At 36.6% G+C, this 23,567-nt stretch overlaps 1 protein-coding gene and 1 long non-coding RNA gene across 2 annotated transcripts; one reads left to right on the top strand and one right to left on the bottom strand.

Moving 5' to 3' along the window:
• Positions 1 to 739: 739 nt before the first annotated feature.
• On the top strand, positions 740 to 15,174 carry LOC120146694 (mitogen-activated protein kinase homolog MMK1-like). Its single transcript, XM_039160198.1, has 6 exons — positions 740 to 1,051; positions 1,148 to 1,277; positions 12,283 to 12,420; positions 13,896 to 14,228; positions 14,375 to 14,555; positions 14,808 to 15,174. The coding sequence occupies exons 1-6, from the start codon at positions 822 to 824 to the stop codon at positions 14,981 to 14,983; spliced, it is 1,188 nt and encodes a 395-aa protein (XP_039016129.1). The 5' UTR covers positions 740 to 821; the 3' UTR covers positions 14,984 to 15,174.
• LOC120146705 lies at positions 13,548 to 20,139 on the bottom strand. Its single transcript, XR_005518247.1, has 3 exons — positions 20,129 to 20,139; positions 16,160 to 16,166; positions 13,548 to 13,689 (listed from the first exon to the last, which is right to left on the bottom strand). It is a non-coding gene; the product is annotated as an uncharacterized LOC120146705 (long non-coding RNA).
• Positions 20,140 to 23,567: the final 3,428 nt, after the last annotated feature.

Raw genomic sequence — 23,567 nt, 5'->3', positions numbered from 1 at the left:
ATAAACTGTCACATCAATATTATATATTGTCAAGTTTGTGAACTGTCATGTAAGCGTCGTGACAATCAACGTTTGATTTTATTGTTCAAAGGGTTTGATTAATTTTTTTTTCTAAGTTTAATGATCACATTTGGTGTAAAAAAAGTTTAGGGACTACACTAATTATTTTCCAAAAAGTTTGAGGGTATCTGTTACCACTAAACATATTTTTTATGTTAATAACACTTTTGTGTGCTATTACTTATAACAATATTTTTGTGAATTTTTAAAATTAAATTAATGTGTAATATGTTTTAATATTATATTCTTATTATAAACTAAATTAAATTTTGTGTTATGAAATTTCTTATCAACTTTATTTTTTTATATTTGTAACTCATATGCTACATTTATGTAATGATTTTTAATAATTTTATTTTTATTTTTATTTTAAAAAATTAGATATCAAGTATTTTTAGTATTTTAGTTTTGAATTCAATTTTTCATTTATATTAATCAAACATGTTTTTTAATTTTCAAAAAAAAATCTAAAAATGAAAAATAGAAAATAAAAAAAATATTTTCTGGACTTAAGTTTTCAATCGATTATATAATAGAGGACTAACTTTAAATCTTTAATTTATATATAAAGAAAATAAAGTTTTTAAATAAATTTATACCATAGTCATTTATTTTTTAAATTTCTAATATTCGAATCTTAGAAATATATTTAAAAAAATGATTTTATAACTACAAAATTATTCTACGCATCCTTTCACTACAGCATCGCTCGCCCCAATTTCTTTTCAATCTTTTCTTTTTTACAGGAAATAAGGTAAAGTATGGAAGGCGGAGGACCACCTCAGCCGGCGGACACCGAGATGGGGGAGGCCGCTCAACACAACCAGCAACATCCGCCGCAGATGGTCACCGGGATGGAAAATATCCCGGCAACTCTTAGCCACGGCGGCAGGTTTATTCAGTACAATATTTTTGGGAATATTTTTGAGGTCACTGCTAAATACAAACCCCCTATTATGCCTATCGGTAAAGGTGCCTACGGCATCGTTTGGTAATTCTTCTTCTTCTTTTACTACTTACGTTGATTAATTATTTTGAACCACTGTTATTTGATTGAATTTTGTTAATTTTGTTTGATTTATTTTAGTTCTGCATTGAATTCCGAGACAAATGAAAACGTCGCGTTAAAGAAGATCGCGAACGCATTTGACAATAAGATTGATGCAAAGAGAACTCTTCGTGAGATTAAGCTGCTTCGTCACATGGATCATGAAAACGTCAGTGAGTCAATTATTTGGGGGTTTTTTAACTTGCTTTTAATTCAACAAATTCGTTGTTAATTCCTTTATTTGTTTTGGTTTTATTTTCTGTTTTGCTGTTCTAACGTTCTTGATGGCTATATTACTCGGCCTCGTTTTGATCTGGATTTGTTCAAACTTCAATTTATTTCAAAAATTTTATTTTGGGTATTTGTAGGGCCAAAACCCCATTTGATTTTTCACTTTTGAAGTGTTAGATATGTGTTCAAAATAGGCAGGTATTAGGAGGAAATAGAAGGAAAATAGCTAGAAACAACACGAGTATTCACTCACTAATCATTGAATAAACCTTAATTTGAGAAGCTACGAGGTTACAGGAAATTTAAGTGTTACATATGATTTCGATATAGGTAGTTACTCTAGGGGGAAATAAAAGGAAAATAGCTTGAGTAACGGAGGAGTATTGACTTAATAATCATCGAATAAGCCTTAACTTGAGAATCTAACGAGGTTACAGTTCATAACATTGAAGTTCTAGATATGATTTCAATGTAGGTAATTACTTTAGGGGAACAAATGAAAATAGTTAGAGTATTGCAAGAATATTCACTTAATAATCATTGAATAAACCTTAACCCGAGAACCAAACGAGGTTACAATTCATAACATCAAAGTGTTAGATATGATTTCAATATAGGTAGGTACTTGAGGAAGGTCTCGTAGCTTCAAAACCCTAGGAGAGAGATAGGAGGTAAACATAGCGCTAAAAAGAGTGGGAACGTTCAGGTGCTCCTCGGTGCTTTACCCTAGTTCCTAATTGCTTGAGTCCCTACCACAATTCAGATGGCGAGTTAGGTGAGAAGATCTGTTGGGAAAAATTGCGTTATCGTGATTATTTTCAATATTCCAGAGTGTCTTCATCACCAAGGTCTTTGGTTTTTATTTGATAAATATGGAGAGGTGGTTGATTCTTTCATCCCAAAAAAAGAAGCAAGGGAGGAAGTAGGTTTGGTTTTGTTCGCTTCACCAGATTGGAGGATGCGAGGAAGGCTATCAACTGTGCTGATAGATCTTGGATTCAAGGTGTTAAAGTTAGAGTTTTCATGGTGAGATTTCAACCTCGTGATGTTTTCTGGAGAAAGAAGTTCTCTGGTCCAAAACCAGCCGAGGTCAAGAGTAAAGTGGAGGATGTTAGTCATTCAGAGGCTCCCATTGTCGGTTCTGTTGAAGAGGATAAGCTCTCAACTCTTAAAGATAACTTGGTGGTTTGGTGCAGAAAATTTATAAAAATGAAAGAGTTGGCTGCTATTATGCACAAGGAAGGCATAGTTGGTCCGAAAATTATGAGGTTAAGCGGGTTAGCAATTTTAATCATATATGAGGATGAAGAGAGTAGGGACTATAGTCTAAATAATCAGATTGGGGCGTTGAATAACTGCTTTGACAAAGTGAAAGTATGGTCGGAAAATTTTCAGTGCAGCAGTTGTCGGGCATGGCTTTCGTGCAAAGGGATCCCTCCGTTTGCGTGGAGTCACTCCACCTTCAGAAATATTGCAGACAAATGGGGAGTTCTTATATCTATTGAGGAAGGGACCTTAAATCCCGACTCGTTTGATAGGGCGTTGTTTCAGATTATTACGAACTGTCAAGCTCGAGTGGAAGAAACCTTTGTTTTGAAAGTCGGGGAAAGGTCCTTTAAAGTATATGTTTATGAGTTTGAATCGTGTTTCAGCCCAGAATCTCTCTGGGTAGATTCGTCTATGATGGAAGAGGCAGTTGCCTCCCCGTTATCCTTGGTGGGGGAGCTCGTTGGTGTCTCCCAGTTAAGTATCCCGAGTTGGAGGTATGTGTTGAGGAAGCAGGAAGAAGCGTGAACTCATCGGAGGTGAAGTTTCCCGAGAGGTGTTCTGAGGAAGAAGACAGTGTTTTATGTTGTATGGGGATTAGAACTAGAGGCAGCAGCTTGTCGGGCGAGGATGAGGAGGAAAGGAACATAGGGGAGGAAATGATGATGGGTCTGAGGAGTACTGTTGCGGGTCAAGGGATGGTTCAATCGCAAATTGAGGAAGTGGGGGAACACGAGTTAGTGTTGGTTCACGCAGAGAGAGAGGCAGTAGATGACAAAAGGGAAAGTTGTTTGTCTGCACGTGTTAATGAGGGGATGAAGGATTATTTAATAGAATTTCCCATCCTGGATGGTCGTTTAGAGTCAAACGAGGTGGAGGATGGGATTCATATGGGCCTTTCAAACGAGGTAGTGTTGGTTCACATGGAGAGAAAGGCAGAAGATGTTAATAGGAAAAGTTGTGAGTCTGCACGTGCTTATGAGGGTTCGAAGGATTATTTTACAAATTTCCCCATGTTGGATGGTCGAGTAGAATCAAAGTGGTGGAGGATGTGATTAAAGTGGGCCTTGCAAATAATTGTGCATTCAAAAGTTTCAAGGGTAAGGGCAGGCAGAACCAGAGAGCAAAGGAGGGGATTAACAATAAATATAGCTTCGTCCAAATACTTCAAGAGAATATTACGGCTCCCCAAAGGAAGACTAGAGGCTGCCAAAGTAAGTATAATCAGAGTAAGGTGCATCGCGAGGAAGAAGTGGCTGAAATTGAAGGCAGATCCATATATGATTCTAAAGGTTCACAAGTGTTTTTGATCTTGGAACATTATGGCAGTGGAAGTATTGAAAGGTGTGTCACAATCCCTTTTTGTTGATTTTAGCTGTTTTCCGAGGAAGCAGTCGAGATGAGGTTATTATCTTGGATCAACAATACACAAATCACATCTAACAATCTCAAAGAAAATCATGAGTGAGACTGGTAGAGAGAGAAATAGAGAGCTTGAGACAGTTCGTTCTTCTTCCGATAAGGAATGGACTGTTTTCATAGATAATCTTAGTAAGAGAGTTACTAGAAGAGAGTTAGAGAGATCTTGATATTTCGGTCGTGTTATAAGGATTTTTATTCCAAGTTTATGGTGAAACCAAATTATAAGTCATCGACTTTGCCTTTTGCAATATGCGAAGGAGGAAGGTGTAGAAGAGCGATTCAGAATGTCAATGGCACATTGATAGATGGGAGAAGAGTCTCAGTGGGGTTGCAAAGTATAGGGAAGGAGAAGAGCAACTGATGACAAAAGTTTCCAGGGGAAGTAAAAAGCAAGTGAGAGGGGAGGAAGGTAGGCAGCAGTGGTTCTGGAGAAGCCGATAGCCCTAGGACGGCAGAACGTACAAAGAGGTGGTGAACGTAGAGGATAGAGAGGAGCATGATAGGCGGGCAGTTATGAAAGACCGAATGGAAGCAGTTGTCTTGTTGATGGGAGGAGGGAAGTTCCAGTGAGTAAAAGGACCAGAGGGTCTCTCAGGTATGGTTACTGGGATGGGAATTGTGGGAGATGCATTTCCCCCGGATGATTATAATTGGGTGAAAAATCTTTAACTGGGATCAAACCTCATTTAGATTTGGAGATAGTGGTGAAGGGGCTGGCTGGTGAGGGGATTAAGGTTAAGGGAGCTAAATGGGGATTCACATGGAACTCATGTATCCTAATGTTTGGTTCGATGGAAGATGTGAGGAGGCTTGGTCAAGCAGGCGGGAGGAACTGTTCTTCTGGTTTGACTGGCTTGATCCGGTTATGAACGTTGATGTGTTCCGATGGCATTTTGTTCAATAGACTTAGTTGGAATCCCTTTACTTTGTTGGAATATCCCCTTTCTGGAAAAACTTGTATTAAGATGGGGGAAGCTGGTATGCTTTCATGAGTCGACGGTCAGAAGAGGACATGGCGGTGGCACGAGTTCTATTGAGGGTGGCCAGTCCTTTCGATATTCAGAATCTGTTACATTGGGTTCGTATGGGAGATCTTTTAAGGTCAAAATTACTGTGGGATCGGTTAGTAAAACAGGAGAGTTTTTCTGCAAAAATTCTATGGTGGCGGGAGAAGGTGAGTCAGAGATGAAGCTCATCAGAGGAGGAAGAGGATCGGTACTCAGGGGTGGGCGGTCTAGAATTGCTAGCTGTGGAGTCTAGGGACAAAGTAGACAGGAGGCTGGTAGGAGAAGTCGGTACATCAGAGGCAGGGGGCAAAGGGTTGGTAAGGGTGGATGGTGCAGATTTGGCAGGCGGCAAAGGGGCAGCATTTAATGTCGCAGGAAAATGAAGGTCAACATAGTGGTACGAAGGTGTCAGACTTTCTGGAAAAAATTGAATTTGGAAGGGGATTTTCGAGGTCTTGGGTTAAGGAATGTCTTTCTTAATGAAAGTGATAAAGCCCAGTCAAAGGAATTCATTGAGCCCAATTCAAATAATTCTAGAATTTCTATTTCTGGGCCAGCTTCGATTTTAAATAAATTGGGCTATGGTAAACTTAAAGAGTCTGGGTGGGGCAGTAGGAGAGCAACACAATATGTTGTTTGAACCTAATGAGCAGAATTTGGTTACTGTTTCATCATCATAACTCATTTTCGATAAGTGATGGGGACAAGGCTAGATTTCAGTCCACCGTGTGGTATTCTAAAGAGTCAAAAAGATATGTTAGAGGCGGTAGAAGTGTGGCCAAGGAAGTAAGCAGTGTAGAGGAAGCAATGGTGAAAGGGAAGCAAGGACAGTCACCACGGGTAGCATTCAGGGGTCAGGGCATAACAAAGGGTCTTTTGCAAAAGGTTTAAGAAGTTGGAGTCCATTAGACCAGTTGTCTAGGAGTATGCACATTAGAAATGCATCGATTGGAAGGTGGAGTTGTGGAGCTATATCTAGAGTTTATAGAAGATCTAGAACTTGGGTAAAAAAAAGGAGAAATCTAGCTGTAGCAAATATGGTCAAGAAGCATAAGCCGTGTATTCTTCTCATCCAAGAAACTAAGTTAGAATTTTGTTCTCAGGCATTGTGGGGAGGTTAGGTGGAAGGTTCTTAATGGAGGAACTTTCGTTCCAGCAGTGGGTTCGGCAGGTGACTGTTGGTCTTGTGGATGATATGGTTTTCGAAGTTTCAAATAGCCATAACGGGGCAGATTATAGCAGTTTTTGGAAGGTTTAAGAATTCAAATGAAGAGTGTGTGATTAATGTTTATGGTCCTTCCATTGATTCAGAAAAGGAGGAATTTTTCAGGGAGTTGTTGGATTTTGTCGCTGCTCAAACCGTGGCAGTCTGCATTGGGGGTGACTTAAATGTGTATCTTGATCCGGCTGAGAAGTTGGGAAAGTCCCAGAATTGGCTATCTATTGATATTCTAAGAAATTTTCTGGTGCAAACTAACTTAATAGATCTCCCTATGGTAGGGGGAAGGTTACTTGGTGTAACAAAGAGAGACTTCTACTTGGGTCAGACTTGACCGGTTTCTTATATTCTGGGAATTTCTTTATGTTTTCCGAATGTCGTGCAAGCCTATTACCTAGGTCTTTATCTTATAATCCTGTCTTATGGAGGAAAAATCAGTAGATTGGGGTCTTAAACCGTTCAGATTTTTTAATTATCTTCTAGAGGAGAAAGGTTTTGAGGAGTTAGTTTCAATCGTCCTTGGAAAATTGGAGGGGGAGTAGAGCAGAAGGGGATTCTTCAGTTTTTACAAGGTACAAAAAATCAATAAGAAATTGGTCTGGCAGTAAGTTTCATGGGATTGCAGAGTCTATTCAGATTTGGAATTGAAGAGCCAGGATAAGAATTAAGGCCAAGACGTTGTTCTATCACAGCAGGAATGGATCAGTTGTCTCAGTTCAGAATGAATCTCTGGAGGTTGTATAGGGTGGAGAAAGTATTTGGTTTTAGAAGTCTAGGACACAAATGGATAAAGGCTGGGGATAGAAATACAAGATTCTTTAATCTGTCTGCGTTAAACAGGAGCAAGAGGAACGAAATTACAAGTCTGATGATCAATGGTTCTGTGTTCAGATCCGAATTGATAAAGGCACATATTACGAACTACTTTAAGAATGCTTACAGCTACAAGTCTATAATGGAAGTGGAAGCTTTATCTCTGGATTTCGCCAAGCTGACAGAAAGTCAATCTACAAAACTTGAGGAGCAGTTCATGAACAGGAAATCTGGCAAGCGATAGCCTATTCGAACAGCTCAAAAGCTCCAGGTCCGGATGGCTTCACCATGGGCTTCTTCAAGAAATGCTGGCCGCTCTAAGGAGCCTGTTTGAGGTTTTTCCGGATTTTATTTGGGCAGGGATGGGAACATGGGGTTAATCATGCGTTATTACGCCCATTCCAAAGAAACTTATCGGATAGTGTGGGGGACTTTAGCCAATTAGTCTTGTGGTAGTCTTTACAAGTTCTCTCTAAAGTGCTATCTAAGAGACTTAGCTGCCGTGTGGTGATGTTATTAGTCAGTCTCAGTTCTTTTATACCGAGGAGACAGCTGGATTGTGCCTTCATTGCGAATGAGGGAATTGATTATTGGAGAAAACAAGGGTTGCGAGGAGTAGTGCTAAAAGTTGATTTCCGTAGAGCCTAGGATTCTGTGGAATGGCCTATTTTATTTAGAGCAATGACAGAGATGGGTTTTGGTAACAGATGGTCTGCTTGGATTTCACAATGTCTTTCAACAGCTTCGATTTCAATTCTTGTGAATGGGTCTCCTTCGGGAGTTCCCAATGGCAAAAGGTTACGACAAGGTTGTAGTCTCTCTCCATTATTGTTTAACATTGTGGGTGAGTTGCTTCTTTGATGCTTTCTAAAGCAGTGGACAAGGGACTATTCCAGGGTTTACATAGGCAAAAATGTAATACTACTAAGCTGTCTCATCTTCAGTTCGCTGACGACTTAATCATTTTTTGCCAAGCTTCGATTTCTCAGCTCAAGAACGTTAAACGAGGGTTGAGGATTTTTAGTATAATGGCAGGTCTGCATTTAAATTTGGTAAAGAGCAAGCTGTTTGGGATTAACATGGAGGACGATGAATTAAAAGATTGGGCATCACAAGTGGGTTGATCAGTAGGTTCCTTTCCAACAGAATATTTGGGCCTTCCATTGGGTGCCAAGAATTCAGAGGCTCTTTGGGATCCAGTTTTTAGGAACTTTAGTGCCAAACTGCTGGGTGGAAAGCCTCATGTTTGTCATTGGCCGGTAGGACTGTTTTACTGAAATCAGTGTTATTTCCTTACCAATTTTTTTCCTTTCTTGTTTAGAATGCCATGTAATATTGGTAAGAAGTTAACTCGTTAATGGCCAATTTCCTATGGGGTGATAAGGAGGGAAAGAGGAGAAATCCACTGGGTGAACTGGAGCTCGGTATGTAGACCAAATTGTGGTGGATTAGGTGTTCTTGATTTGAATCTCACTAATCGGGCTCTACTAGGCAAGTGGGTGTGGAAATTTGCCAATGACAAAAATTCCATTTGGAAAGGCGTGCTGTGTAGCAGACATAAGGTCGGTAGCAATTCTTTGTCTATTAGGGAGGTCTCTCATCCTCATTCATCTTGGATTTTGAGAGGAATAGCTAATAATTATCTGAAGGATGATTTGGTGGGAGATTGTCTAAGGTCAAATTCGAAATTGAAAGTAGGAAATGGCAAGTCTATTCTTTTTGGAATGACGTTTGGGCGGATGACTGTCCTCTGAAATTCTTTCCAAGAATTTTTGTGCTCTCTCCTATAAAGAGGGGAAGTTGAGGATTTGGCAGCTTCGAATCGAGTGGTGGGTGTGGACTGTCCAGACCAGGAGAAATTTGTGTGATGGGAATTGGTCCAATGTTGGAGTTGATGTCTAAGTTGAAGGATATTCAACTTTCAGAACTGGTGGATGATTTTTTATCGTGGACTGCTAGTGGAGATTGGATTGTTCTCAATTAAATCTTGTAGGAATACTCTTGGTATTATGTCTGGGGGTAACTGCAGTGTGGACGAAAGGGGTTTGGCAGGGCTTGCACCACCTCGGGGGAAGCTTTCCTTTGGCAACTTGCTCATCAGAAAGTAGCTGTCAAAGTCGAGTTGGTCAAGAGAGGTCTACCCTAGGGGATGATTCTGTGTCCCTATTGTAAGAAACAGGAGGAACTGGCAGCATCTATTCATCTCTTGTATTGTGGTTTGGGAATTATGGAATAAGGTAGCTATTTCTGGATATTGCCATGGTTCTACCACAGGATCCTCCTTCTCTTCTTTGTTCCTGGGGGGAGTTGAGGGCGAATATACGATTTGGAAGTTTATTCCGAGAGCCATCTTTTGGTCTGTATGGAAATTTAGGAACGCAAGGTTTTCGAAGGAACTCCTATTGACAAAGTGTCCTGTTCTCATTTTAGATTCAGATTGCTAAATGGTTCCTAGCCAAATTTCCGGGTATTACTATACAAGAGGATCTGCTGATTGGTAATCCATCTCTAGCAGATGGTTTCTTCTAGTAATGTTATTGAGCGTGTGTTTTGCGCTGGTTACCCCCAGTAGACTCCTAAAGATGAATGTAGATGGAGCCGTTAGGCAGATTGATTCGGGTGGAGGTATTGGAGGTTTATTAAGAGATTGGAATGGTTGCACTCTTTTGACTTTCTCAGAGTATTGGTCAAGCAATCCCCCCTCTGGCTGAATTAAAAGCTATAAAAAGAGGCTTGGATATTTTCTGTCTTCTAGGTGGGCTTCATTGCTAGGTTGATCGTCGAAAGTGATTGCTCGTCTGCAGTGGAATGGATTCATTCTCCGGTTCTGGAACCTATTTTTTTCTTGCCTATTGTTTTTCAGATTTCAAGGCTTATTAGTGATAAGGTTCATTCAGTTAGATTGATTCCTAGGGAGTGTAATGGAGAGGCAGATATCTTAGCAAAGGAAGGGATTGGGTGATTTTAAGGGTCTTTTTATGATTTTCTTCACTTTGTGTGTAGGTTTTTTTGATGGGAGGAGTGTTTCAGTCTTATGTCAAGCAATTTTGTGTTATTTTTAACTATTATGTAACTTTCAATATTTATAATAGTTCCAAGCCACTCTTTCCCTCCTTCCTATGATTAATGACCTTTCTATAAGGTCCTTAGTTAAGAAGGGGGGTTTTAACGAGGTCTTTCTTTCCTATCAAAAAAAAAAGGAAGATTGTTGGTTGTTTTAGTGTGTGATTGTGTTGATTCTAGAAACAATATGTAGTGAATAGTTTCAGGGGACTAGAATATGATTTTGGATAATGGAGTTGGAGGTTCGGTTGGTATTTGATGATGACAAGACGAGCATTAAGGGGCAGAAAAGTGAATAGAGTGTTTCGAAGTTTGCTTTTTTGTGCTCTTATCTTGTGGAAGCTCATGGCTTTTGTGTTTGAATTTGGCTTCTATGGATTGAGTCAGTTGTTATTTTTGGCTTCTGTTATAGTTGTATTGTTCTGTGTTGTATTTCGGGCCAAGTTCTGGCTTTATGTCAGGTTAGTCTTTTAGAGATGTTGTAGCTAAGATGGTTTAGGATGAGTTAGTGTTGTTGTGGAGGGGTGTTTTCGGTTGTTTTTGGTTTTCTGTCTAGTTGGAGGTAACTCTCTGGTTGTATCTTATGTTATTTCTTATGTTTAATGAAATCTTAAGGCACTATTTTCTTCATTCCGCTGATTAAGGAGCTTCTCTACAAGCTCCTTTAATCAAGAAGGGGGTTTTTAACGAGGCCTTCAATTCCTATATAAAAAAATATAGGTAGGTACTTTAATGGAAAATGAAATGAAAAAAGTTAAGAACAATGCAAGAATATTCACTCACTAATCAACGAGTAAACCTGAACCTATGCATTTGTTCCAACGGCAGACAGGTTGTGTGGCTTCGTTACTATATGGGATAATTGGGGAGTCTTCTTATCGGCCAGAAATAGGAGCAAGTGGAGTGGCTGTGTTAGTAAATTGATTGGAGATGCTGAATTTATGTCCTTCACTGTAATCTACCATTTGCTCGATCTTTCAATGGTGGGCAAGAAATTCACTCGGTTTGGTCTAAATAACAAGTATATTAGAAGCATTGAGGTTTTATTTCTTTGGTTTTGGCAGGAAGCATTAAATATATTAGAAGTTCAAAATGATAGCTGCATCTTTGATGAATAATTCTTTAACCATAGTTATTTGTCTCTTTGGTTGAGGTTGAGTGGTTTCATATATGTCGTACTCGCATGAATCCTAAAGATATTTCAAATTGTTAATGCTGTAGATGGTTTGATTCTTTTTCGCTGTGTGGTATGTATTTAGGGATTAAAAGTTTAATCAACACTTAGGTGAAGGACAAAGGAGCTATTTGGCGATCTTGTGAATTCAATATAATTTTGATGGGTCTGACTCTTTGTGGATGAATTAATGGGCATATTGAATATTTGAAGCTTGATGGATAAAAAGTTTGGATGTCTGCTGCAGCAAGATGTTTGAATCTTGCAATGTGGGAGTGGAATGAATGAATAAGGGATGGGTTTGGAAAGAGTCTTATTTTAATATTTGGTAGGGTCTTGGTGGAGTTCAAAGTTGGTTGCTGCTAACCTTATCTTTCTATTATCTCGTGGTATTATATGAGGCTCTATCACTTAAATGGAACAACTGATTTTCATGTCGGCCGAAAATTGTTTTGGAGACAATTTAACTTGTCTGCTGAAATGTTGATGTTTATTGATTCTTGATACATTCGAATGGTGATATGCTTCATGTGCAAGATAGATGTCCTTTAGCTATGTGGCCGGTAGTCCTTCGGACAAAATAGAGGTAGTCATTGTAATGCTTGGTTGAATGTGCTTATGTTTGATCTCTCTTGGGTCGTTGTTCCTTGAGTGAATCATTCGTTGTTGAGGCCATGGTGTAGGTGGATTACCTTTGACGAAATAGATGTCATGATTCGATCAATTGCACTGGTGAATTTTGTCTCTGTATCGAGAAGTCAAAATGGAATGACTGACATTTAGCTAGAGAAAGGATGCCTAGGCGTGAGTTAATTAAAGCATGGTGGTAATTGGTTTACTTTAGTGTAGGTTGGGTGTGACTTTGCTCTACGTTGAATTTCTTGCTATATGTATGAGAAGTAGATCTTTGAGATGTAGCTTTTACCTGTTGAATTTCTTGTTATCATGGTGGGTAATCTCATTTGCACCTTTTATGCAGGTTGTTGCAATCAGGGATATAATTCCACCACCCCAAAGGGGATGTTTTAATGATGTTTATATTGCATATGAGCTGATGGACACTGACCTGCATCAGATAATCCGTTCTAATCAAGCTTTATCAGAAGAGCACTGTCAGGTTGGAATTTAGAGATTTGGTTTTTTTAATGATAAGGAGTCATCATATTCCTCAAATTACGAGTTAAAATTTTTATGGTACAGGCGTACAGCTATTTCAGTTGACTGCTAATTTAGATCCCTAATTTTGATTGCATCAAGCTCTGCTGTTAGTCAGTACAGTTCTTCCTAATCACTTTATCTTCATATCTAACCTAACTGGAAAGTTCAACTGCTATAAATGCAAACATTGGCCGTCTGTTGCACTTGAAGAATAATGCATAGAGAAATTTCTTTGGCTTTTAGAGTACTAGTTAATGTGGGATAGTGTGCAAGATAGGGTTCGAAAGAAAATATCTGTGCTTATTTGGGAGGGAGTAAATATTGGCAAATAAGGTTTCTTATAGTACACAATAATGGATCAAGAAGTTCAATTTTTTGTTCAGCTGTGCATTCTGCTCTTGAACAGTGAACTTGATTTAAAGGTTACTTTATGCTTGGATAGATGGTTTTGCAGGGTTCAACTTCAAAAGAAAAGCTTCTGGGTTTATTTTTGGCATAATTATAAAATGAGCCCCAACGTTTGTACAAATGATCACTTTGCCCCTTACTATTTTTTGGAGCATTTTAACCCCCAACATTTTTTTGGGTCAAAATAGCCCTTGTTGGATGGAAAGACTAATTGGCAACATAAGTTATTGATGTGGCATTTTCACATGTGTTTAATTGGTGACGTGGCACATTACATGTCATTCCTTTGGGTGATGTGACATATGCCACATCATCATTTTGGGTGATATGGCACATGCCATGTCATCAATTAAGCACATGTGAAAATGTCATGTCAGCAACATATATTGACCATTAGTCAACTAACTGTTTCCATCCAATATGGGTTATTTTGACAAAAATTGAAACGTTGAGGGCTAAAATGCTCCAAAAAAAAAAAGAGTAGGGAGCAAAGTGATCATTTGACAAATGTTGGGGAGGTTAATTTTGTCTTTATTTTATATCTGAATGTTTGCCTGAATTAAAATAATGAGCGAAAAGGAATTCTTAACAGTATTCTCCACTTGGTTTCTTTAGGTTTCAAGTGGTGAGGCCCCAAAGGCTTCATGACTAGGATAGTTCATACAATTCCAAATAAAAGAACAGTGCAAAAATAAACTTAAACCGGCCCTTTCATAAATGAAGATTCTATTTATTCATAGATAGGAAATTGTCAAAGTAGAACCAAATGGTAATCGATTAAAACAAACAAATGAGTAATAGAAACACATTTCTAATATTCCTAATCTCATTTCTTTCCAAAAATGATGTTTGCTTTCGTTTCCAAATGTTTTTTAGTTTTTTGCTTTTGTGCCTGCGGAAGAAAAAAAACCAAATAATCAAAACAACTGAGTGAAAAGTACCCAAAGTTAATTGTATTGCGGATACATCAAAGGTTACTATTTGAGCCTTAACATCAAATTAATCACCTATCTCTGTGCTTTGCAGTATTTCCTCTATCAAATCTTACGTGGGCTGAAGTATATACACTCTGCAAATGTTCTACACAGGGACTTAAAACCTAGCAACCTTCTACTGAATGCTAATTGCGACTTGAAAATATGTGATTTCGGACTGGCTCGTGTCACCTCTGAAAGTGACTTTATGACTGAATACGTTGTTACAAGATGGTACCGTCCACCAGAACTGTTGCTAAACTCTTCGGATTATACTGCAGCCATTGATGTATGGTCTGTGGGTTGCATTTTTATGGAATTGATGGATCGGAAGCCATTATTTCCTGGAAGAGATCATGTGCATCAGCTGCGATTGCTTTTGGAGGTTAGTTCTTTCCCATCCAGTATAAAATCATCTAAAGTTAAACAAATAAGTTGCTGAATAGGGTGCCATGAGCATTTTAAGGACAAAAGTAAACTCAAAAATGGTTGTAGAATTTCACCATAAGAAGCGAATTCTTTGCCTTGCAGCTGATTGGCACCCCATCAGAATCTGAATTGGAGTTTTTGAATGAAAATGCTAAGAGATACATTCGGCAACTTGCTCATTATCGTCGACAATCTTTCACTGAAAAGTTTCCGAATGTCCACCCTTTAGCTATTGATCTTGTTGAAAAGATGTTGACATTTGATCCTAGACAAAGGATTACTGGTGAGTTTGTTGCAAAAGAATGCATGTTTATCGCTCTCTTACTTATTATCCATATGCATGTTGCCATGCGACACATTGCGTGTATTCCGTGTCTATTACTAACTCTTTCCCAATTTAGTCACTCAAGTTTGCAAACGCACACTAAATTGTCACAATTAGTTCAGTTGTTGTTGGCTTTTCTGGCTACTGCTGTGTTGCAATGTCTTTGTCCCAAGTCGGAACTAATGTAATTCTACTTCCTATTCGTTTCAGTGGAGGATGCACTTGCTCATCCCTATCTAACGTCACTGCACGACATAAGTGATGAACCTGTATGCATGACCCCCTTTAACTTCGACTTTGAGCAGCATGCATTAACCGAGGAGCAGATGAAAGAGCTGATATATCGGGAAGCACTTGCATTCAACCCGGAATATCTGCAGCAGTGACGAATCCATACCCCATTGATTTCTTGGTGAGCTTTGATCAGTGTTGGTTGATTTCTTCCTGTATATATATGTAATATTATGTTATTCCCAGAGCTGGATGGCTCTCGGAAATGAGATATTTAATTATGGGGAAAAGCATGAAGGCAAAACAGTTGTATCGGTGTTTGTATGCACCGACTATCTGGGTTTCTTTTCTTTTGTTGTTTGCATCGACATGACTTTGGTTTTCTCGTATATTTGCTTCTTAAATAATCGAGCTTAGCTTGTCTAGGGCATTCATAGTTGATTTTGGTTACTTATATTTATTTATAAGCAAAAAAATATGAATCCTTATGATCAAGATTTATGAATTGAACTCAAATAAAATGGGTTGAGCTGAGTTAGATAGATGCATGAACAATTTTGTTTATAAATTGTTTATAGCTCATTTAAGCTGTGTTTGGTCTCTACCGGGTTAGATCTGGTTGGTATAATGATTTCTGCTTAAATTACGGATATTACTCATAATCTAATCTATTCATTTAAACAAAAATATTATGTTTCATAACACAATGAAAATATTATGTTGGAATGTTTGTGGTTTGAGGAAGTCACGTCTCAAGAATAGGTCGATAGACATAAAACCCCAAATCTTTTTTCTTACAAAAGAAATCAGTACGAGGACAGAAAGACTCAAAAATTATGGTTTATGGATTTGGTGGTCTTTTGATAAGCTGGAGGCATGATTATTTAATTTCTTTGAGAGTTTCTATGATACGGGCCACCCAAAGTTCATATTCAATATTATTGATGTGATAAGCTGACCTTTTCACAAGATTTAATAAATCGAACAAAGTTTAAGCAACTCAAATCTAGATAGCTTACTTGGAGGATCAAAACTCTCAAGAAATCCAGTCATGGTCAAAATTCAAAGACTCAAGATACCAATCCATTCAAGAGCCCATGTTGTGTAGACAAATCTATTTGGGTCATTGCAAGTCCAAAAGGTCTACAAGCGGATGAAAACAGAGGGTTTTTAAGCCCAATAGGCCAAACAGAAAAAAATGGGATGTAGGGTTGTTAGAAAATTATTTTGGGATCTCCGGCATTCTCTATAGTACATGGAACTCGGTGACAAGTTCCAAAGGATATTGTTATTATATTATGCGTTTATTATTCAATTAATTTCTATGGAACTTGTTATCTCGAGATGACGAGTTCTATTAAAATAATGTTAATTTTTTTTACAGTTATCTACTTTAAATTGAAAAATGAAAAAAAAATCTTTGGAACTCGTCACCTCGAGGTGACGAGTTCTTCTGGTTTAAATATATAACCGTTTAGAATTAATTTAAAAGTATGTTTTATAGCAGTTGGAACTCGTCACGCCCACATGATGAGTTCCAACGGACATTTTGAAAAAAATAATTACTATAAATAGGAGTTGGGTAAGTTAATAGAGTTATATGAGAAACAACTGGTGGCCAATATTCATCGTTTGGGAGATACTTAAAGTCACAACTGTATATGTTGCACATAGTATGCAAGTTATAACAATCATCAGTGTATAAGTATGGGTCTACATTCACATGCATACATGTAGCAACCGCGTAAGCGTATAGGTATCTGAAGGCTTGAAATCAACCACAATCACACTATCTTCTATTGAGATTACCGATGTAGGTGACAGAATTCCCACCCTCGTGGTCAAACAAGTTCTTGGACAACATAGTCAGAATCGAGTGTGGCAAAATTTTGAACATACATTGATGTTGCATGTGTTTGATTTTTGTTCATTGCTTTCTCCATATATGGAGCCCAATTTCTACATTCGTTGATCATTGCCTCCACTTGGCACCTTTGTCTGTCCATACTTTACCCAATGTAAAGTAAGTCTCTCGAATAATACTTGCTACCGGAAGATGCTAGTCTCTTTAAGCATTGAATTGATACGACAAGATTGGTTGTCATATGATCGTAACGTCAACCCTGATTGTCATATGTATGTGACCATCTTTCTAGAGGTATTTCAGCTGCAAACTTTTAAATCTCTTCTTCATATTTCCTCAGATTTTTTAGCCTTGCACGGAAGTTCGGTTGTAGTAAAACATATCCTAAAAAAGTTAGATTTAAGTACAATAATAAATGAAGAACATAAATAAAGGAAAATAAAAGAATAAGTTACCCATGTTGATAATCTCTTTCTTGATATTCTTATTCTTAAACTTCGTCATAGCATTGGATGCAATATGACGTATGCAATATGCTAGAAATGGACCATGGCAAAATAATACGCCATTTGAAGCAAAAGTAGTGATATATTCCTTCATATCAGAAAAATGTGCATTTCTGATAGGCAAAATAATGCACCATGGCATAAACTTTTCAATGTTCAATTAATTATCTTCAACAACTTTTTAGTGATATATCAACTCATTTCAACAAACTTTTCAGTGGTGATATATCACTTCATATCAGAAAAATGTGAAATTCTCATAGGCAAAATAATGCACCATGGCAGAAACTTTTAGTTCACAAACTTCTCATAAACCTACTAATATATGTGAGGTGAAAGCTAAATTACTCACTGGAAGCAAAAATTTATGATTATGACAACTATTCATGTAATAGTTTTTTATGATTGCAAATTTTTAACCATGTTTTCAAAAAATATTCAACTAGACGAGTTGAAGTTCAATATAGAAACAAGGATTAAATTCAAAAGTAGTAGAAGAATATCTTTGTTATATTATAAATTTCTAATATCATGCACGAGGTTTCATCTAAGCGATGATGCCGACCTTTCTAGTATGGTTGAGACATACTTTTATCATTCTTTGTCCAATGTCGATTTCTTTGTAGAGTTCACTGATCTCGACCTTCCTCGTATGATTGAGGATGTTGCTTTCAGGTCGAATATCCCACCAACTCAAACAAATGATAAAGAAACAAACATAGATGATGGAGACCCAAAAGCATGGTTCCAATTTGTACATGAACGACAACAAGAAAAAGCATGGAGAATTGAAGAACTTAATATTACATCCTTAACATAATATATTAAGTTTGTTGTTTTTCCTTCTTAATGTCATGTTCACAGTTCGTTGTTTTTTAAACAAAATGTATTACAATTTACATAACTTTTAAGTCATATATTTGCATAACCGTTTAAACTCCTCGCATTAACAAGATAAAAACAACAAGTGCATTTTAGGCTACATCAACTCATCACCTCGAGGTGACAAGTTTCAAAGATTTTTTTTCCCATTTTTCTATTTAAAGTAAATAAATGTAAATAAATAATATTATTTTAATAGAACTCATCACCTTGAGGTCACGAGTTCCTTAGAAATTAATTTAATAATAAACACAAAATATAATAACAATATCCTTCGGAACTCATCACCTCGATGTGATGAATTCCCCGTGTACTATAGAAAATTTCGTAGATCCCAAAATAATTTTCTGAAAAACCCTATATTCCAAATTTTTTCCTGGTTAGTTTATTGGGCCAAAAAAACTGAAAACAAATCTCATATCCAATCTGTGAAGAGTAGCCCAACCCATAGCTATGAAGTAAATTAAAATACACATGAAAGGACTAGTTTGACTATTGAGGAAAGTTAAGGGTAAATTATAGTTAAAATTGTATTTGAAGTGTTTCAATAATTTTCTATTATTCGAGCTTCAATTTTATACAATTAAAATATGAAAGTTAGAGTTAAAGTATTAAAAGAAAGAAAATAAAATTATAGTGAAATTATGGTATTTAAGATTAATTTAAAGTATATGAAGTTTATATATTCCAATTTACTTTTATTGAATTTTTAGAGATTTTTATTTGATTAATGCACACTATTAGCATTAAATTCTAACATATATTTTAGAGTTTATGTTTTTGCAGTTGATGTGCTTGAAGCATCCGAGTTTAATCACAGCGAGGTGAAAAAAAGATGTTATTTGTTAATTATATATTATAAGAAAGACTTGTGATAAACCAACCTTAATTTATATGATATGATATTTTTTTGTTGATTTACTTAGTAATATATTTCTAATATGATTAAAAATAAGTGGATATGATATGCTGGTGATATTTATGTTTTTTTTTTATAGAATAAGGCCTCATTAAAACCCCCCTTCTTATCCTCCATGTTACAAACATAACATGAAGGACATTGGAAGGAGGGAAAGAGTGCCTCTAACTTTTATTAATAGGAACAATAATACACCTCCACATCTCAACAACAACAACTTCTTACACAACAAAACAACCATAATTCTGAAAGCATAAAACACCCTAATACACTTTTAATATTAACAACCAAGACAACACCTAAACAGTTACACAACTAAAATCAGCCTATGCCAGCTTTAGCTAATTCATCAGCTTCCCAATTAGCTGCTCTCGAGATGTGCCTTGTGATAATACCCTTCCTCTCCACAGCAGAAGCTATATCTGTTACCAAGGATTGGAACAAAGTAGAACTAAGGATCGGATTATTAATCCACTTCAGAGCATTAGAAGAGTCTGATTCCAAAATAATCCTCTGTTTTGAAAAGAAATCAGTTTCAACTTCCTCAATAAGAATCAACCCTCTATTAATAGCCAAAAGCTCCGCGAGTAAAGGAGGACCTCCCCCAACCTTCTCTGAAAATGACCCAAGCACCAACCCGCTGCAATCCCTAATCAAGCCGCCTATACCACCCTTATCCCAATCTTTAACCATTGCACCATCAACGTTTACTTTTAAAAACCCTTCCGGAGGAGGACTCCACCTGGAAGAAGGAAGATTCTTCTTATGGTGATATTCATGTTGTGTTCTGTTCGAATTATGTTATTTAGAGTATGAACTATCCATTATCATATGAGTATGAAATGTTCTATATTATCATCATCATCATCGTTATTATTATTATTATTATTATTATTTGAAATAACATCTAACATCTATTGAAAATCTCAAGTATATTCATATAGAGTCTTGATATAGTTGACATGCCTTAAAGTCTAACATCTACCTAATGATAAGTATTTCGGTAGCCCAGTGATTGATACTTCAGTCTCCTAGTGTTTGATACTTCGGTGGATAGTGATTGTTACTTTAGTATATTATCGTGACTTACATACCTTGCAATCTCATTTAATACTTTGGGTTATGTGACAAAATAGACAAAAATTGTAGGTGGAAAAGATTAACCTTGTAAGCTTAATATATACATGTTTGTGAGGATATGTGGTTTATGCAGGAACATTTCTATCCTGAGCAAATGATTACATGATTATTATTGAATTGAATAAATTGATATGTATCGTATTTATGCTTTTATTTATTGATGATATGAAATGTATATTAATGATTATTTGTATTGTTTATTATTTTAATGTCTCATTAAGTTTATACTTAGCGTGTAATTATTTTATGCGTAAATTTATCGTATTGTTCTAGAATGGAGGAGCTGAGCATCATTTCTTGTTGGAGGAAGTTTTTCAAGTTAACACAATAATTACATCTTACTTGATGTATTTTGATATTTTAGTTGGCATGCATATGTTTTTTAGTAGTTTGTTTATTTTGTATAAACTCAGTTACCTTTTAGAAGTTAGGATAATTAGTTGATGTTTTGAAAATGGATTGAGGTTGTTTGAATGAATAGGTTGCCTATTTGGTATAAAAATCCATGAACATAATTTATTTTGATTTATCATAATCATTAAAGTTTCAGGTGAGACTCAAATGAGACGATTAAATGAAATTGATAAATATTCATGCATGTTTGGTAAATATTCATTTAGGTTTTATAACGAAATAAATGAATTTTAAAATAAAAGTGGTCAGATTATTTTAATCAATACTTGGTAAGTTTATTTTAACTAAATTAGTAAAAGAGAGAAATTTTATCAAAATAGTTTTGATAGCATATGTAACCCTCTAGATCTAGCCTGAATGTTACGAATGAATCTTGGAGACCACAACAATTCTTCGATTGAACAGAAATCAAGAAAACTCATATTTTAACATGCATCTTCAACAAATTATAAAAAAAATACTTAAGCAGAAGTAAGAGTTCATAATATATAAATACTATGAGTTTAAAATCCAAAACAAATAAAGTAGTTTAATATCCCAAATTCCTATAAATAAGTATATATGTTTTACTTGCAATCGAACTGAGCAGAACGAGACTGATCAGGGTCTACAAGAGAATGGTTCAGATATACGAGAGTATCTTTAGAAAATAATACCAAAATATGAGTCTAAAATCTCACAATTCAGTAAACATACTATGAATGTAACTAAAAAATAATGTAAAATAGGGCTTTCGGGGCAGAATTTGGCAAAATGGATTGTGGTAACGAACTTAGGACATCTAAAAACATAGAGATTGTGGTCTTCAGAAAAATTCAATGGGTCAAGTCAACAATCAAAGTCAATAGTCAATGATCAACAGTCAACGATCAACAGGTCAGGTCGATTAACAGGTCTAGTCGGTTAATGGGTCAACTGGTCCAATCATTTCGGTCTAAAAGTAACCGATTCATCCAATTTTGGACTGCCAAAAGACTCCAACACGCGTACGGTGACGCGTGGGATGTTCGCCTAGTGGTGTTTTTTTACACAAAAATTCCAAAAAAATATTTTAATAAATGAGAATAATTTACTAAGGTCGGTTTGCAACGGGGAGTGACATAATTGAAATTTCTTGAAAACCCAAAACTAAACTCCCTCAACCGATGCTAACGACAATAACAAACGACAAACTGAGGGTGCTGAGCGAACAACGATGACAAGTTAGACACAATGACACTGACAATGAGAAATACAGTGACCAGAACAGAGGTAGAATGATAAAAAGCAGAAGAATGGTTGGTACAAAATAACAAATAAAGAGAGAGAAAAAACTTGGGGAGATTCATGGTTGAAGGGAAAAAGAAAAGAAAGGACGAGTGAGTATTTCAAATACCTAAAATTTGGGTAAATTACACACTAGACCACCACACTTTTGAGAACTCATAAACTGGTACTAGAATTTCAAAATATTTTAAATAAATCCCCAAAAATTGGAATGTGACAACTATCCCCCTTAAGAAAATTTCAACCTTAAAATTTTATCTGACAGAAAAAGACAATGAAATTGCTCCTCTATCGACCTTCGAGTCTCCCAAGTGGCCTAAAAGACTGCGATTACTCCATAAAATCTTAACCATCGGTATACGTCAGCTTCTCAAAACACAATCCTCAAAGGTAATGATCTGAATAGGCTCCACCTCATAACTCAAATCAGGTCTCCCTTCAATATCCTCAACAGAAATGATATGTGATGGGTCAAAACGGCAACGCCTCAACATAGAGACATGGAAGACATCATGTATGGGCTCAAGCTCAGGCAATAACTCAAACTAATAAGCAACGAGACCAACTCGACTCAATATCTAATAAGGTCTAATAAACACCAGACTCAATTTTCCTTTACAACTGAGAACTTTATTCTATGGAGATACTTTTAGAAAGACTCGGTCACCCACACTAAACTCAATATCTCGCCTCTTCAAATCAACATAAGACTTTTTCTTATCAAAAGAAGCCTTATGCTTGTCTCAAATCAATATTATTATACCCTTAGCCTCTTGAATAAGATCTGGTCCTACAACACTCCTCTCAGATAATTCAGTCCAGCATAACGGGTTACGATACCTAAAGCGATACAAAGCCTCATAAGGTTCCATATGAACATTGGCTTGATAACTGTTGTTGTAGGAAAACTCAGCTAGAGGCAAGTGAACCTCCCAACTGCCCTGGAAATCTATAACACATCCTATCAGCATATCCTCCAGAATCTGAATGACCCGTTTAGAGCTACCATCATACTATAATTGATAAGTTGTACTGAAATTCAATCGGGTACCCAAAGCCTAATGAAGAGCCTTCTATAATCATGACGTAAACCTTGGATATTAATCGAAAATAATAAACAAGGGAACCCCATGAAGATGAAAAATCACAGAAATATACAATCGAGTCAATATGTCTAGAGTATAATTAGTCAAAAATTGTAATAAAATTAGCAGATTTAGTGAGACGATCAATGATAACCTATACTGAATCCTTCTTGGATTGTGTCAACGACAATCCACCAAAAACAATCCATAGTTACCCACTCCCATTTCCACTCGACAATCTGAATGGGTTGAAGTAAACCAGACAGAAACTAATGCTCAGTTTTTACTTATTGATAGGTCAAACATTTAGCAACATACTCAGTGACATCACTTTTCAAACCAGTTCAATAGTAACATTCTCTGAGATTTCGATACATCTTAACACCACCCAGATGCATATAATAAGGACTATTTGAGCCTTCTGCAAAATAGAATTTTGTAACTCAGGATCATTTGAGACACAATAACATCCTTTGAAACGTAATACATCATCCTCGTTGAAGGTGTAATCAAAATCAAAACCCTGCTCATATCATTTAACAAACAAGAATAAGGATGCTTCGAGGGATTATTTTGAATTAATCTCAGACACCAAGGTAGGCTTAACCCAGAGTTCAGCTAACAAAGTACCATCATCATATAAACTTAGGCTGGCAAACATCA

The sequence above is a fragment of the Hibiscus syriacus genome, unplaced genomic scaffold (genome assembly GCF_006381635.1).
Source record: "Hibiscus syriacus cultivar Baekdansim isolate YM2019G1 unplaced genomic scaffold, ASM638163v2 tig00002511_pilon, whole genome shotgun sequence".
Taxonomy (NCBI): Eukaryota; Viridiplantae; Streptophyta; class Magnoliopsida; order Malvales; family Malvaceae; genus Hibiscus; species Hibiscus syriacus.
Note: the sequence above shows the minus strand (reverse complement) of the source record. Positions and strands in the feature narration are given on the sequence as shown.

What these genes read in the sequence shown, in the direction of transcription:
- LOC120146694 (XM_039160198.1), top strand. Translation starts at nt 822, where the DNA reads ATGGAAGGCGGAGGACCACCTCAGCCGGCGGACACCGAGATGGGGGAG. An exon ending in GGTGCCTACGGCATCGTTTG is followed by an intron (nt 1,052 to 1,147) that starts GTAATTCTTCTT and finishes GATTTATTTTAG; the next exon opens with TTCTGCATTGAATTCCGAGA. An exon ending in TATCAGAAGAGCACTGTCAG is followed by an intron (nt 12,421 to 13,895) that starts GTTGGAATTTAG and finishes TGTGCTTTGCAG; the next exon opens with TATTTCCTCTATCAAATCTT.